This window comes from Rattus norvegicus, chromosome 3 (genome assembly GCF_036323735.1).
Source record: "Rattus norvegicus strain BN/NHsdMcwi chromosome 3, GRCr8, whole genome shotgun sequence".
Lineage (NCBI taxonomy): Eukaryota > Metazoa > Chordata > Mammalia > Rodentia > Muridae > Rattus > Rattus norvegicus.
In genome coordinates this window covers 152,149,330-152,165,538 of record NC_086021.1, presented here as the reverse complement: position 1 = coordinate 152,165,538, position 16,209 = coordinate 152,149,330, and the positions used below count along the sequence as shown (strand labels likewise).

Genomic DNA, 16,209 nt, shown 5'->3' with positions numbered 1-16,209 from the left:
ATCCACTGTGCTTTCACAGCTCAGGGGGGAAAAGCCCTGCTTCCAGCTTCACATTTCTTTCTTGTCGTCCTTCTCAGAAGGCTGCCTACCCAGACTTGGTCACTCTCCACATCGTAGAGGAAAGGGCTCTCATCCCTTGCTCATCTTCAGAGCTGGTTCTTTTTGGGTGGCATGTCTGTCGCTGACACAGTCACTTTGGGCAAGTTAACTTAAAGCTCTAATAAGTGGGTGAGATGTCCACCGTCCCTGGGAGGGGTGGGGCTAGCCTGTCTAGAACCACATGGGCTTAGAGCAGGAAGAAGCGGTTTACCACTGAGAAAGATTGCAGGGAAGGCCTGCCCTACAGGAGGTAAGAACACTTTCCTGCCTTTCCCAGACCCCGGTGTATCTCAGAGGAGACACTGAGGCCTTCTCTCCGGGGAACTTCCACTGTGCTTACAGACAGCATCGAGGGTTCCTTGGGAGTCCTGACTCAGCACGCTGTGGTTCCTACTGCAAGCTTTGCACACATTGATGAATCCTGGGTGAGACCCTGGGAGGATTCATTCACTCCTTTCTCATTTCTACTGACGTCTGATCTACTGGGTCCATAGACCTAACCTTTCAGGAACATGACTCTTCTACACTCACACACGCACACACTCGCGTGCGCACACACACACACACACACACACACACACACACACACACATCTCCAGAGTCTCTAGACAATCCTGGCTGATCTGAAATTCACTAATAGCCCAGGCTGCCCTCAGACTTGGAGCCGACCTCCCTCCTCTGCTTCCTGAGTGCTGGGACTGCAGATGTGCATCACGACACCGGCTCTGGCTCTCTCAGAACAAGTTTGTCACAAACCAGGAAAAGGCCTTTTTGTTCCAAGTACTCTAAAGGATTCTACTAAATGTATATATGAAGGCTGGAGTGTAGCTCAGTGTCAGGACATTTGCAGGGGATGGATGAGCACCGAAAATACATCCTGGTACTCCAAATAAATAAAAGTTTAGGAAATCTACAGATGGACTTAGGCTTTCTTCCTGGCTTGGAGTCTCCCAGTTGGTCACATGTTCTATCCACTTACTAATATCTCCTTTAATGTCTCAGTTTCTCCAAAGCAAACTTGCTCATTTAAAAGGCCTTACTTCCAGGAGCTTTCTGTTCCTGATGCTGCTGTAAGCTTCTCCGCTCCATGGACTTATTATTCTGACTGCTGCCAGCATTTAGCAGTGCTCTAGCATAGGGCTAAAGAGAGGGCTCAGTGGTTAAGAGGCTCTTGCAGAGGACCTGGGTTCGATTCCCAGTACCCACATAGCAGCTCACAGTTGTAACTCCAGGTGCAGAGGATCTGACACCCTCACAGAAACATGCATGCAGGCAAAACACCAATGCACAAAAAATTAAATACATGTTAAAAGTATTATGACTCATACTTACGTCTTCTATACAATGGACTACCTTGCTAAATTCTCATTCATTTAATAACATGCTCACAGGGGGTTGGGGATTTAGCTCAGTGGTAGAGCGATTGCTTAGGAAGCGCAAGGCCCTGGGTTCGGTCCCCAGCTCCGAAAAAAAGAACCAAAAAAAAAAAAAAAATAACATGCTCACAGATTCCCTTGGCTGCTCACACAGATAGCCACACTGACTGTAATAAGTGATAGTCGTTTTGGTTTTTTTTTCCATTATAATCCTTATACCTTCCCTTTAGACAGTTTCACCATGCAGCCTTGGCTGTTCTGGAACCTCTTATGTAGACCAGCCTGGCCTTGAAATCACAGAGATCTGCCTGCCTCTGCCTCCTGACTTCTGGGATTAAAGACCTTAAAGGGTATGCATCCACACCTAACTTCTTTTTTTTTTTTTAAATATCATCTGTAGAGAAACTGACAAAATATTGCAGGGGTGAGACTGGCGTTAGCCTCTGTTCTCCTGTGCTGCATATGCAGGTGAATTTGGTTCCTTTTTTTTTTTTTTTTTTTTTTTTTTTCGGAACTGGGGACCGAACCCAGGGCCTTGCGCATGCTAGGCAAGCGCTCTCCCGCTGAGCTAAATCCCCAAGCCGAATTTGGTTCCAGTACGTGTACACACACACACACACACACACACACACACACACACACACGAGAAAGAGAGACAGACAGACAGACAGACAGACAGACAGACAGACAGAGATGGACACAGAGACACAGGAGAAACAGAGACAGAGACACACAGGAGAGAGAGAGAGAGAGAGAGAGAGAGAGAGAGAGAGAGAGAGAGAGAGAGAGAGCAACACACAGGAGGGGAGAGGGGAGAACATACTTCTGACTTGTCTGTTAGAAATTGGACTATTTCTCCAGCATCCTTCTATTTTCTATGGCTATGTGTTTTCTGTGTATAAGCAGGTCTGTGCCTGTCCATTTCCAACCTGACAGTAGTTTCTAGAGAGAAGAAGCCTTAACTAAGAATGTGTAAACCGGCTGCCCTGATTTCGAGCTCTGGGAAGAGGAGGCGGGAGGGGAACTGGGGATGGAATGAGCGCTGAGATGGAAACACAGCAGAAGATGTGTCTAACTAGAGAGTACATGACTGTTACAGATAGTGAGCATCCCATCCCTGGAAGCATCCAACTGAGCTGGATGCCGGTTCTAAGGATCCCATGTAAGACTCTCGACCACAGCTATTCATGAGGGGTGGGCCATGTCCTGTTTCTCACCTCTTGCAACTTCAAGCCTGAGGGTTTTTGTTTTGAATTAGGATTTTTTCCCCCATACTCCTTTTGAGGCTATAAGGAAGGCAAAGTCTTGCCCTTTGTATGCAGATGATATTGATAAACATATCGAGACTGAATTTTAAAAGTAAGAGAATAAAAACAGATTAGGATTCTCTGTCCCTAAAAATACTTGTAGGGTCTGGCTCCAGGAGTTGGGGGAGGAACCATCATTGGAACATATTGTATGAAAAATATTTTCAGTAAATAATAAACATCTAGAAACTATCATAGATGTGTACCTACCTCCTCCAATCATAGAATTATGGTTATTATTATATTATTATTATATTATTATTCATTCTCAGTGTCTGAAGTTTGCAGAGCCCCACAAGTTAATGCGATCTTTTTTTTTTTTTTTTTTTTTTTTTGGTTCTTTTTTTTTTCCGGAGCTGGGGACCGAACCCAGGGCCTTGCGCTTCCTAGGTAAGCGCTCTACCACTGAGCTAAATCCCCAGCCCCTAATGCGATCTTTTAAAATAACAATAATGACCCAAGTGTTCAGTGATTTGAAATCCGAAAAAGGGGAGGGAGGGAGGGAGGAAAGCGGAGAGGCAGGTTTTATCAAAAGAATCGACTTGTTCTTGAATAAAATAAGGAATTTTGAATGAAGTTTTGAAGATTCTTAAAAGATGGAGGATAATTCTGTGGCTTCGTGGTTTTATTTTTACTCTTTCATTCACCACGCTCCTTCTTTCTAGCAAGTCTCCCGTTTGTTGGCAGATAAAAATACATCTGCAGAGTTGCCCAGAAGCTGCGCCATCAACTCCATAGCCAAGAAGCCCCATTTTCTTGTGCCGCTATAGACATCTCTTCCGTCTCCAGTTCACCAAGATCAAAGTCCTTTTCTTTCTTAGACGAGTTTTCTCCGGGGAAACCTAGAATTCAGAGTTGATTCCCCGATGAGGTCAATCCTTGAGGGCGGATCGGTAGTCATGGTGAGCTCGCCTAGTCCCCTCCATAGCCTCGCCAGAGCTGCGCCCCCTCTCTGTGTGCCCTGAAAATACGCCAGCCAGCCAAGCCCAGAAATCCGTTACTAGGCTGCTGTATCCCTAAAGGCCATTCCAAGGCGGAAGAAAGCAGGGACAGCTTCTGTGGATTCCCCGGGCCGCTGTGACCCGGAACGCATCTAGTCCTGTTGTGGGCAGGTGAGGCTGGCACTTCTCTGAACCGCAGACGCCTGAGCACCCCTGACCAGACGCGCCCTGGCAACCTCCAGCAGCTAGCACTCTGCTTAACCCGTGAAGCCTACCACGATAGCTGTGCGGGTTGTTGAGCAACAAAGCTGTGGCACAGGGACATCAGCGTCCCCAAAGTGAGCAGGCCGTCCCTTGAAACTTAGTATCTTTTTAGCAGATCTCTCACCCACACACACACTTCCCTCCAGGAATGAAGGTAAATAGGAAAAAAATAAAAACAAAAAAACTCAAAGCTCTTCTGCCTTCTTCGCTGGCGGAGGAGGAGAGAGGTTGTATCAATTTTCAATCCCTGGCTTCCCTGGATAAGTCCTTTTCTGCCTCCGAATTTGAGGGTCCAGTGGCTAGGGGAGGCAATAACGGGAAAGGCTGAAGACAAGAAGTTCGCTTTAAATCTGCACTCACATGATATGCAATTAGCTTTTGTCTTGATTGTGCGTTGATCTTGGGTGAAGGGTCTCCTGGACTGTAAGGTTTCGGGGTGAGAGCTGCTTTGGTAGAACAAGCCTTATTTTCTTAGATTGAGTGGCACAGATCAGTAAAATGACGATGCGGAGCTTTTAGGCTTTATTATTGAGGGGTGTTCCAGATAATAGGAGACTTACGCTCCCAACCCCCCTCCTTTTACCTGACAAGGATACTGAGGACCCTCCCCCATCCGACCACCGAGATTCCAGAAAGCCTAGGAACAGCCCCACAAGGTCCAGAGTCAATATCTGGCTTGCTGATGAAGAAAAATTTACTTCGGAGGTGGGGGCCAACTCGCGGGAGAACCCATAGTAGGGGTCCATGGGGCAGAAAACCTGTGGCTCGTTTTAAAGACTTTATCCTATAAAGTGCATGTGATGGGGGTATGAGGTAGACGGTTGATTTGAAAAAAAGTTCTTCCTTTTTTTAAAAAGAGGAGGGGGGAAGAATCAGACGTTAAATTCTTTTGCAAACATTCATGCCTAAGGAAGGGCTGGATCAGGCAGCCCCGGCCGCCGGAACCGGTCGGACAGGTAGCGAGCTTGTTGACACCGTTATGTTGCAGGGCGCATGCTCACTCCCAAGTTTCCTGGTGCCTTTTCTATTCCACCTTATGAAACTTTTTCCCCGGCGTGGTCTCACGCGCGATTTAAGGCATAGGTGTCGCCGAGCCCGGAGGCTGCGAGTAGCCGGGAGTGAAGGGAGAGGACCAGGCAGCGCGGCGCGGGGTGCAGGAAGAAGGCAGGCGAGGCGGGAAGGTGGGCTCCGGACTCCAGGAGCGGGGGGACCCAGGCGCCACCGCCGCCACTAGCGGGGAGCAGCCGGGAGGAGGGGGCCGCAGTCGGGAGAGAAGATCCCACCATGCCCAAAGTCTTTCTGGTGAAGAGGAGGAGCCCGGGAGCCTCTGTCCGCAGCTGGGATGAGCTCCCGGATGACAAAAGGGCAGACACTTACATCCCAGGTGAGGAGCGCGGGGGCCGGGCCTGGGCGCGGGGCTCCGGGGTGGGGGCAGGGTGGCTGCGGGCCTCCTGCTCGGGACCAAGTCTGCGGCTACCACCCCTACCCCCTCTCGGCCGGGGTCACAGCGGTCTTGCGAGTGGGGAACGAGAATCTAGGCTGGGAAACCTGGGACCCCCGGTGCTCTCTCCCTAGACAGGGCTAATTGCCTGGCGGCAGGACCGTTGGTTGCAGCGCGGGCCAAAAGTGGCCCTGGAAGGGGGTAGAAGGCACTGGGAGTTTCCTTGTCCCCTACGTCCTCTAAACCGCTTGTGAAGGTCCGCTAACCCCTCCGGAGCGAGGCAAGACGTGGGCACACCCGCCTCCACGGGCGCGAGAGGAAACTTGGCGCGCGGGTTTCTCCACGGCGCCTGGACCCCGGTGCTTCGTGGGCGCCGAGGTGGGCCTGAGAACCGGTCTCACGACACCCTAAGTTAGTTCGAGGGGCGGGTGGCTGGGGCTGACTTGTCTACCCTCGGGACGTCGCCCACTTGGCGAGGTGCCCAGGTCCGGGGCGGGGCGGCGGCACCGCCCGCAGGTCAAACTGCCGTGGGCGCCCGGGCGTGACGCCGCGTGTGGTTGAGTGTCGGGGTGCGGCCCCCTCCCTCCACAGTGAGCCTGGGCTGTCTGCTCCGCGACCCCCCCGAAGACTGCCGCAGCGACGGTGGCAGTAGCAGCGGCTGCAGCTGCAGCGCCGGGGAGCCCGGAGGGGCCGAAAGCAGCTCGTCCCCGCGCGCGCCGGAGCCTGAAACTCCAGAGCTTCACGACGCCGAAGGCACGGATGGACATCTGGCAGCGATGCAGCGCCCGGTTGCCAGGTCAAAAATCAAGGTAGGGTGTCGACTCTGCCCCCGCCGCCACCTGCACCACGCCCTGGCGTCCGGCTCCGGAGCCCCGGCGCCCCTCCCTGCCGCGCCCGCCCGCGCACCGGAGCCCAGGCGCCGCACACTGGCCCGCCACTCCTGCACCTGCCCCTGGGCGGCAGCCAGGCTCCTAGCGACCTGTCCCCTGCGCCACAGTGCCTGCATCTTAAGCGGATCCAGACTCAGGGTGATGGCCCTGTCTGACGCCGCTAGTGGTTTCGGGAACGATTGAAGATCGAGCCCAGCTATCCCGGTTCAACTGCCCAGCCTGTGTCCAGGCAGGGCCAGACTATTAACTAGACAGCCTGAGATCTGGGGTAAAGAAGCCGGACCCAGGATCTTAGACAGAATGCCTCTGTAACATAGTCCTTGGCACATTGAGCGCCTGAGTTGTGTTTCACTACTGTGTCTTAGGACACAGTGGACCTCGCAGTCACCGCTATTCCCAGCGTCCTAGTGGAACCTGTTAGATGAGAAGTTTGTTGTGCGGGGCAGTTTAGATTTGCCTTTTCTCCCAAATCTTCAAGAGTTAAATTAGTGGGTAAAAGATAAAAGGGTTCACCTGCAGAATTTTTTTTTTTTTTTTGCGTTCCTACTCTAGTTGATTGGAATGTCTGTGGCCCCTCAAAAGCCATAGACTTGTAAGCAACATTTATCGGGATGGCGATCAGCACTTTGTTGGGTGGAACTTTCATGACCACCTGTTCAAAGGTATCCGCTACCCCCAGGATTAAGGAATCCTGCCCCGCTGACTCACAGTCAGCTGGAGGGGGAAGGGAGGCGACAGGTTTTCTGCAAGCCCTAGGTCCTGAGGTCCTAGCCTGGCCCGTTATAGCGTCATCTTGTTTAAAGTAGGCCATAATTCTAGGGCGCCCCAGGGTGTCGGCTACCCATGCCCCCAGACCCATGCCGGGAAGGAAGGGTGAACTCAGACGGTAGTTAGTTGGGGCGGGGGGAGGATAAAGAAAGCGGTTCCTCCCCCCCCCCCCGACCTCCCAGGGCTGGGCTCCCGGGTGGGCCGGGGTGGGCCAGGGCGCATTTGGTTCTGAATTAGGATTTGAGGCTATAGTACCGGAAAGACTCAATGCTGTGAGCTGAGGGTGGGGGTGTGGGGGTGTGGTGATGATTCACAGAGCGTGCTGGAGTTTAAAGTGAATAGCTGGGAAGCTTCTGGGCTAGGTGGGGTTAAGTGGGAGGGAAAAGTTTTCCTGAAGCCGATAGCTCTTTCCCTTTGGGAAATTCTACAAAGTGCCCCACTTGCATATTTATCACCAGGCTAGAAAGACAATTGTAAGGTTGTTTTTGGAGGGACAGTAGTTAGTTTGCCCCTCTTCTATCCCCAACTTGGTAAGGAGAGAAAGCCACGTTGTGGGAGATCTCTTTTCTGCCTTAGGCGGATACAGGAATTGGAACTCCGGATTAAGGGAGTCAATAGACTCCTCATTTCCAAGATAAATTGCCTCTGGTGGGAGAGGGGCCTGGACATATTTGCAGACCATCAACAAGCAGCCTGCTCCCCACGCTTTCCCATTTCCCAGGGAGTTTTTAGTCCCTGAAGACATTCAGGTTTCTACCCTTCCTCTCTAGGCTAACATTGGAGGCATCTCCTCGGTATTAGGATTGCCAATGCGTCAGGAAATAGCGGCCCTGGCACTGGTAGTTTTTAAATGGCTGATCAAATTGCCCACCTCTCAGCACTCTGTGTAACTACTTCATAAGACATACAGAACTCAAAGGGTTTCCTCTAGGAATTAGTACCTTAACCTGATGGAGTGCCTCCCCTCCCCCTTAGTCCCAGTACTCAGGAGGCAGAGGCAGTTGGATCTCTGAGAGTTACAGGCCAGCCAGCTCTACATAGTGATGTTCCAAGCCAGAGAGGGCTACACAGAATAGCCTTGTTTCAAAAGCAAAAAAACAAACAAACAAACAAAAACCCCCCAACATTTGGTGGTTTTGCTGGAAGAGGAAGAAAGCCATTCCAGCAAGGATAAGGTCCAGGGCATGGAGTAGCTAACTGTTCACCCCACCTTCCCTGTTGGACAAGCATTCTACAGCCGAGTTGTAGCTCAGCTGTGTGTGCTGTTTTAATGACTTAGTTTTAAAACCTGAAGACACAAATTGGGCAGTGGGGTTTGTGGGAACAAAGAAAAGACAGGATCGAGCCCTGCTCAGCAGATACAAATATCCTTATTATGTGCAAGGTAGCTATGACATAAAGACAGCTGCTTCTGCTCTAGTGAGTGTGTTCCTTCCGGAACATTCCGGCAGTAGTGGTTAACGAATCTAAGAACTGGCCTTTGTAAGTTCTTAGGAACTCTGCAACCTTGGGCAGTTCTTTATTGTTCTGGCCTCAGATTCCTTCTCTGCAAAGGGAAGCTATGCACGATATCTCCCTAATACAGTAGGAGAATAAAGGCTGTAGCAGTGTGTGCGCTCACTAACCCTGCCTAGTCTCTGATCTGGTGGAGAGCGAGGACCAGACTAGAAGCACAGCAAAGATAGGATTGTGGAGAGGGAAAGGGCTCTTGATATGGACCAGCAGGCTGTGGAGATGGGGGTGAGGGGATTGGTCTTAGGGTGATGTAAGCTGAGCCTTATGCTGGAGTAAGGAAAGGAATCAGTGTCCTAGTGAGGAAAGGATTGGAAATGCACCCGTTAGGATCAGGGATAGAGCTGGAAATGACGCCTGAGACAGGGCCAAGCCAGGAAGTGTTTATATCTGGGCAGAGGATCCGCTTTGGAAGGTTTCAGGGGAGGAAAGAGTTGACTGGGGCCATCTTGCTCCTCGAGGCCTCACTCTGAAATACAGTGTGGGTTAAATGAGAAAATGAGCAAGGAACTGTTGGCACTCTTGTGTATGCACACGCTGACTGACCGACAGGAGGAAGTCAGCTGACAACAGCCCCAGGTTTTGTTAGTGTGCTGACCTGAAGCGGGGGGTGGGGGGGGTGGGGGGGGGACAACACGGGACCTAGAGTTTGACTGCCTGGCTGTGTTGATGTGGGGAGTAGGTCTGGGAAGAAAGCTTGGAACCAGGTTGGGAAGATGTAGTTCATCTCTACCTCTTCTGACCTTCCATTGCGGGCTTTGGGGCAGGTTATGACGGGATCTCTTTAACACTGAGGATTCTCTAATTTAAAAGAAAATACCTTGTGGCAAGGAGATACTTACATCTGGGTTCAATCAAGGACATTATTTACAGGCCTCTGACTGTGAGAGACAGACCCTGGGCCTGCAGGTGTCCTCTGTCTTTTAGTCTTCCCCAGAACAAATATGGCTGGCAGGACCCATGTGCAAGTGGGGACTAGTGGGTGAATCTCTATTCTTTCTCCGTCCTAATGAGTTCTCTTCTCCTTTGGCTCCCCACCCCGCCCCCACATGAGTTCCTCAGAAGTACAGCCAGGCATGGTGGTGCACACCTTTAATTCCAGTACTAGAGGCAGAGACAGTCTGATTTTTGTGAGTTCAAAGGCAGCCTGGTCTCCGTATCCAGTTCTAGGTCCGCCAGGGCTACATAGTGAGACCATGTCTCAATTTAAAAAAAAAAAAGTTTTCCACCTTTTTTTTTTTTTCTTTCTTTTTTTTTTCGGAGCTGGGGACTGAACCCAGGGCCTTGCCCTTGCTAGGCAAGCGCTCTACCACTGAGCTAAATCCCCAACCCCAGTTTTCCACCTTTCATATGGCCCTCACTTGGGTGATAACAGTATATGCCAAATGTGTGCCCCCTTTTTCTTCTCAATTTTAATTATAAAGAGTTTCAAAGACAAAATAGTAGGTATCTGGCACCTCGTCCCCATAAGAATGGCCCTTACTGACTTCCCTTTCCCGCCTCCCCACCTGAGCAATTTACAGATATACTACGGTCATTTTTCCCATAACTGCAGGCCATATGAAGAGCTGTGATCCTGTAAGATTGTAACGCTGGGTGATGTCTTAGCCAGCTTGGTTTGTGTAAATACACTCTGTGTTGTCCATGCAATGGTAAAATTGCCTAACAGGGCTTTTCTCGGAATGGATCCATCATTAAGGAGTGGCTGAATGTATTTCAATTATAAGTGGCTCCCAATGTGCCCCGAGCACACCCACTTGAATTATGTGTTCACATTGTTAAATGGCTTGTAAATGCCTACTCTCCTCCAGTCTGTTTAATCAGAGTCCATGTAATGTCCACACACCGTGATTGACGTTTGGCATGGCCTTTGGTTGCTTTCGATTTACGGTCCCCCCCCCCCCCCCCCCCCGCTTCTCCTTTCTTATGTACTTGCAAGTAAATTGTTGGAGTAATGGGTCATTTGCTTGGTAGAGGTCCCAACAGTGTGGATTTTGCTTAGCCAGTCAGTCACCTTGGGCATTCCTCAGTTTCTGTTAGCTTCAAATGGATTTTAAGGCTAAGGCCTCACCTTAGCAGGGTGTCTAGCAGGGTGGTCCCTATCACATGTAGGATAAGTCACATAGGATTAAAAGCAAAAATCCTTAGTGCTGCTGAATTGGCCAATATGTCGCAGCGGTTTCCCTCCCTTAGGAGGGGCACTGCTCTGCCTGCGTGGTCAGTTACTGGGGTTTGGCTTGAATGCCTCAGTGTGTGAGAGACAATGGGGAGGGGCTGTGCTCCTTAAAGAGGCATTGCCTGCTTGTTACATTTCTGTAATGGTTGGAGCTGTTGATGCTTGGGGCATGAATGTTTTGGTATTATAAGCGATATGCCAGTTCTGTTCATCTGTTAGCTCTCGTTGATTGGATTAGACTTTCGTTCTTCCTCTTCCTCATATGCCTCCCCCTACAACGGCCTTGAGGCCTTGTGCATGCTGATTGAGTACTTTCCTGTTAAACCGCACCCTAAGACCCTAGCAGGCATATTTCTGTAGAGACAGATTTCCCCAAGCATTCGGTTTGGGTTTTGTGGGGATATTTATTAGGGAAGGAGAAGAATGCTTGATTTTTCTGCTTGATGTGATTGTGCAAACCCATAATCCCAGAACCCAGGAGGCTGAGGACAATAGTTCCAAGCAAGCCTAGGCTATATAACCGCATACCTCTATTTAAAAAACAAAAAATATAACTGGGTGTAGTGGTTCACACCTTTAATCCCAGTACTTGGGAGGCAGAGGCAGGCAGATAAACGTTTGTGAATTCAAGGCCAGCCTGGTCTACAAATCGAGTTCTAAGACAGCCAGGGCTACCTAGTAAACCCTGTCTTTGAAAACAAAAACAAAAGCAAAAACAAAACCAAAGAAAACCCAACGGAAAGTCTTGGTTATGGATAAAGATTATCGATTAGTAAGTCCTTCAGTGATCCTAATTAACTATTTCTTTAAAATTGTTTTGAATCTATTTTTTCTTTGTGTGTGCGCGCGTGCCATGGTACACATTGTCAGAGACAGTTCTGCCCTTCAGTTATATGGGTCCTGATTTGAACGCATGTTCTCAGGTTTGCCAGTAGTTGCTTTTACCAGGTGAGCCATCTTGTGGGCATCAATGCACTCTCCCTTTCTCTCTCTCTCTCTCTCTCTCTCTCTCTCTCTCTCTCCCTCTCTCTCTCTCCCCCCCCCCTCTCTCTCTCTCTCTCTCTGCATATTTGGTCCTTTATTCAAAGACATGAGAATCTTTACACCCACATTCACTCTTGAACACAGACACTTACAGCAGCTTTATTCACAGGAGTCCAAATCTGGAACCAGACCAGCTTCCCCAAGTAAATGGGGAAATAAACTACAGAACAGCCATTCCAGACTAACACTCAACAATCAAAGGACTACACCATTGAAATGTTTATAATTTTTTAAAATCTTATTTGTGTAGGCTAGAAGTATATGAATAGAGTGATATTCTCTATTCAGTAATTTCCCTCAGCCAATTTCAATGTCCCAAAGTTTAATTAACAGAACAGGGAAGTTGCTCTGAACCAAGCTCAACCCTTTGGAGTTCTTTCTCTCTCTCTCAATTGTTAAGTATTCGTAGTGCTTGGTACTGGGCTTAATGGGTATTGTCATGTTAATTGCTAGTTATTTCCTTTTTCTTTTGGTTTTAGAGACAGTGTTTGTCTGTGTACCCCTGACTGTCCTGGAACTTGGTCTGTAGACCAGGCTAGCCTTGAACTCACTGCGCTCCACCTGCCACTGCATTCTGAGTGCTGTGATTAAAGGTGGGAGCCACCAACACCCAGTGAGTCTTGGTTTCTTGTGGCTTATTTATTTACTTATTTTTATTTAAGTGCATGTGTGTGTGCCTGTGTGAGTTGATGTGCACTGTGTGTGTGCAGGTGGCCATGAAGGCCAGAAAAGGCCATTACGTCACCTAGAACTGGAGTTAGAGGCAGTTGTAGGTGCTAGGAACTGAACCTTGGGTTCTTACAAGAACAGGAAGTGCTCTTAACTGCTGAGCCATTTCTCTAGCTCCACCTCTGGCTAATGAAGCATCCCTTCATCATCTCTTCCTTTGAGGAGGTGATCCAGTCTGTCATGTGAAACGCTGAAGAGCCTTAGGCAATGCTACCTGGGCCCAGGAGTCCCAAAGGAGTTGGCTGAATGTACTTGGCATGTTTTGAGCAGTTGGATGTAAGTGACTCACATGACAGTAGAAATCTTATCCAAATGGCCACCAGAAAGTACCTGTGGACTTGGGATGTCCTGCAGATACAGAAGCATTGATTTAGTGGCCTGGTTTCTAGTGGAAGCATCCCAAGAACAAGGGCTGCTTGCTTCTGGGGGACTTTGCCTTCACAAGTTTGACAGGCAGTGATCTTAGACACCTGGTTAGCTGGTGTCAGATACAGTTCATGCCCTGGCCCCCCCTGAATGCTGCTAGTTCTGTCAACAGTCCTGACAATGATTGGTTTGTTGTGGGGTTGGTTGGTTGGTTTTATTTTGATTTGGGGCCACTAAGGCTTGCTTTTTAGAACTTAGTTGGAATTTGGCTTATTTTATTACATGAAAGCTGAGATCCTACAGGGAACAGGACTGAGGAGAGACCGGCCAAGTCCTAAGCTTGGCGAATCACTCTTCCACTCTTTATCTTGCTCTGAGTTGATTTCCAGGCTGATGTCATTTCCTAGCCTCTGTGGTAGTCTCTCTGCTTCACTAATAAGTCTTAGCAAAGTATTGATTTTTAGCTTAAGGTGAGACTAGGAAGCATTTCCAGAGGGTATCATAGTCTAAGTCTCCCTCCTGGAAGATCTGAAACAGTACCCCGTGATTAAATGCATTAACAACTCCTGTATCAAACACAAGTCGGGGCTGGAGAGATGGCCTAGTGGTTGAGAGCACTTGTTGCTCTTACTAAGGACCCAGGTTCAGTTCCTAGCATTCATAAAGTGACTTCTACCTATTCCACGACTGCAGTTCCAGCAGATGTGATGCCCTTTTCTGTGCTCTTCAAGAGTACTAGGCACAAGTATATGGTGCACATACGCATATGTGGGCAGAACATTTATAGACTAAACATTAAATCTAAAAGAAAAATTTTTAACTAATTAGATATCTTTTTAAAAAACAAATGATACTGCTGGTTGTGGCACACACCTTTAATGCTAGCCCTTGGGAGGCAGAGGCAGTCGGATCTCTGTGAGTTAGGGTCAGCCTGGTCTACAGAGAGCTCCAGGAAAGCCAAGGCTACACAGAGAAACACTACCTAGAAAAACCAAACCAAAACAAATAGGACAGGCTCTATCACTGGGGTCAGATTCTCCTGGCTGGGAAGACCTGAGAGGAGGTTGGCAGCCACAGCTTTTTGGATTGCAGAATTTTAGGTGAAGGACTATGGCTCACACTAAAGGTGAATTCCCTCTCTCCCATCAGAGAGAGGAAAATTCAAAAGCAAAGTAAGGAACAAGGAATTTTGACCAATTATCTTTTAATGTATACATTTTTTTGTTCTGATTAAAGTGTGGGGGGGGGGGTTGTCCAGAAATGCCTTGCATGAGTTGGTTTTCTCCTTCGATCATGCACCATACGGATTCCAGGGAGGAGACCATCAGACTTGTCCTCTGAGCCCTCTCACCTGCCCTTAGTTCCTTTTGTCTTAACGTTCTAGAACTTTGGAACTGCTCTAACTGTAATGGCTGTCTTTTTAATAAAAAAATAAGTGGCTTTCTTCTCTTTAATTTACTCCCAAGAGGCAAATACCGTTATTCATAGTTCATGGTGATGAAATTAAGTCTTAGAGAACTAAATTACTTCTTTGCATTCTCAGATTGTGGGCAGTGAAGCCCTTGTTGAATTTAGGAAGCTGGGAAGCCTGGCTCTCCTCCAGCTTCTCGCACTACGGAGGAGACTGGTGCTGGTTACTGTGTTTCCACGTGGAGAAATGGTGATTCGGGACTTTTGGTTTTGCTGGGTTGTTTGTTTGTTTGTTTTTGAGACAGGGTTTCTCTGTGTAGCCCTGGCTATCCTGGAACTCATTCTATAGGCCAGGCTGGCCTAGAACTCAGAGACCCACCTGCTTCTGCCTTCCAAATGTGGGGTTAAAGGCATGCGTGCTCCAGGATATTAAATGGCATTTCGTATCACAGTCAGTCTCTTGGGACTTCTTACCTCTCTGTGTACCATGATTATTTGTTTGTTTATTGTGTCTATGTGTGGGTGGTGCAAGCATGTTCACGTATGTGTGTGTATGCGTGTGTGCGTGTATGCATGCGCGTGCGTGCACAAACTATAGAGGTCAGAGGAAAACAACCCCATGTGTCATCTTCAGAAACACTGTCTGCCTTCTTTGATACAGGCTCTCCCTGCTCTGGAGGTCACTGGTCAGGCTAGACTGCCTACCCTAGGACTCCTTTCTCCCCCCAGCTTTGGGACTCAACCATAACATCTGCCATTTTTAGGAGTTCTGAGGATCTAACTCAAGTCTTCATACTTGTAAGGCAAGGACCTCACTTGCTGAGCTGACTCCCCAGCCCCACAATTGTTTTATAATTAACATGGTTAGGATGTAATTTTGGTCTAAGTTTCGGTTCATGACGTAATTGTGGTAGGTTCCTGTAGAACCAGGTAAAGGAATGAGACTGGTTACCTCTGTTTCGAACACTGCGGAGAGAGAACGTTAGGTGTGCCTGTGTGAGCACAGTAAACACGGCCCAGGCAGCAGACAGACTACCTAGGGAGGGAGAAAAGGTCCAGGAATCAGCCATGTTTTCCATGGCATACAGCCCATCCTGGGAGAGGGGACCAAGAAACATGGAAGACCAGGGCTGGTGGGTGCAGCTGTTCTTGGTTTTTTGAGACAGGTTTTTTCTGTAGTCTTACCCATCTGGGAACTCAGTCTGTAGATCAGGCTGGCTTCGAACTCACCGAGCTCCACCTGTCTCCACCTCCAGAGTGCTGGCACTAAAGGTGTGCACTAAATACCATGCCCAGCAAGAGTATGTGTTCCAGTTCAAAAGTTAACAAAGAAAAAATGCAAGCAATATGACAATACTGATGTTCTGGAAAGAATCTGTTTGTTGCTGATTTTTAGAAGTTTGTTTGTTTGTTTGTTTGTTTGTTTGTTTTTAGAGCTGGGGACTGAACCAGGGCCTTGTGCTTGCTAGGCAAGTGCTCTACCACTGAGCTAAATCCCCAACCCAGAAGTTTATTTGTTTTAAAGATGTATTTATCTTACGTGTATGGATGTTTTGCCTGCATGGGTATCTGTGTACCATGTGAGTGCCTGGTACCTATGTAGGCCAGAGGACGGCCTTGGATCCCCTGAAATTGGAGTTACACACAGTTGTAAGCCATTACATGAGTGCTGGGAATTGAAGGTGGGTTCTCTGGAAAAGCAACCAGTGTTTTTAATGACTGAGTCATCTCTCAGGCCTTTATTTTCAGTTCTGTGTATATGAGGGTAGTGTGCACGTGAGTGCAGGTGCCCTTAGGCCAGAAGACAGTGTCAGATACCCTGGAGTGGAGTTAGAGGTGGTTGTGAGTGAGCCACCTGTCATGGGACCTGAGCTCAGGTGCTCAGC

General features: G+C 48.7%; 1 protein-coding gene and 1 non-coding gene across 3 annotated transcripts in view; one reads left to right on the top strand and one right to left on the bottom strand.

The window, feature by feature from the left end:
• Positions 1-5,051: 5,051 nt before the first annotated feature.
• Ovol2 (ovo-like zinc finger 2) overlaps positions 5,052-16,209 on the top strand; it is a 29,721-nt gene continuing 18,563 nt past the window's right edge. The window contains exons 1-2 of one of the 2 annotated variants that reach the window (NM_001415680.1): positions 5,052-5,371; positions 6,020-6,237. In NM_001415680.1, the coding sequence (NP_001402609.1) occupies positions 5,272-5,371; positions 6,020-6,237 (318 nt within the window). In that variant the 5' untranslated portion in view covers positions 5,052-5,271. Of the gene's footprint in view, positions 5,372-5,753; positions 5,840-6,019; positions 6,238-16,209 lie in introns of those variants that run through there. The other variant, NM_001106519.2, reaches the window with a different exon arrangement.
• LOC120102008 (small nucleolar RNA SNORA36 family) lies at positions 12,061-12,191 on the bottom strand. The gene has a single exon (XR_005503053.1). It is a non-coding gene; the product is annotated as a small nucleolar RNA SNORA36 family (small nucleolar RNA).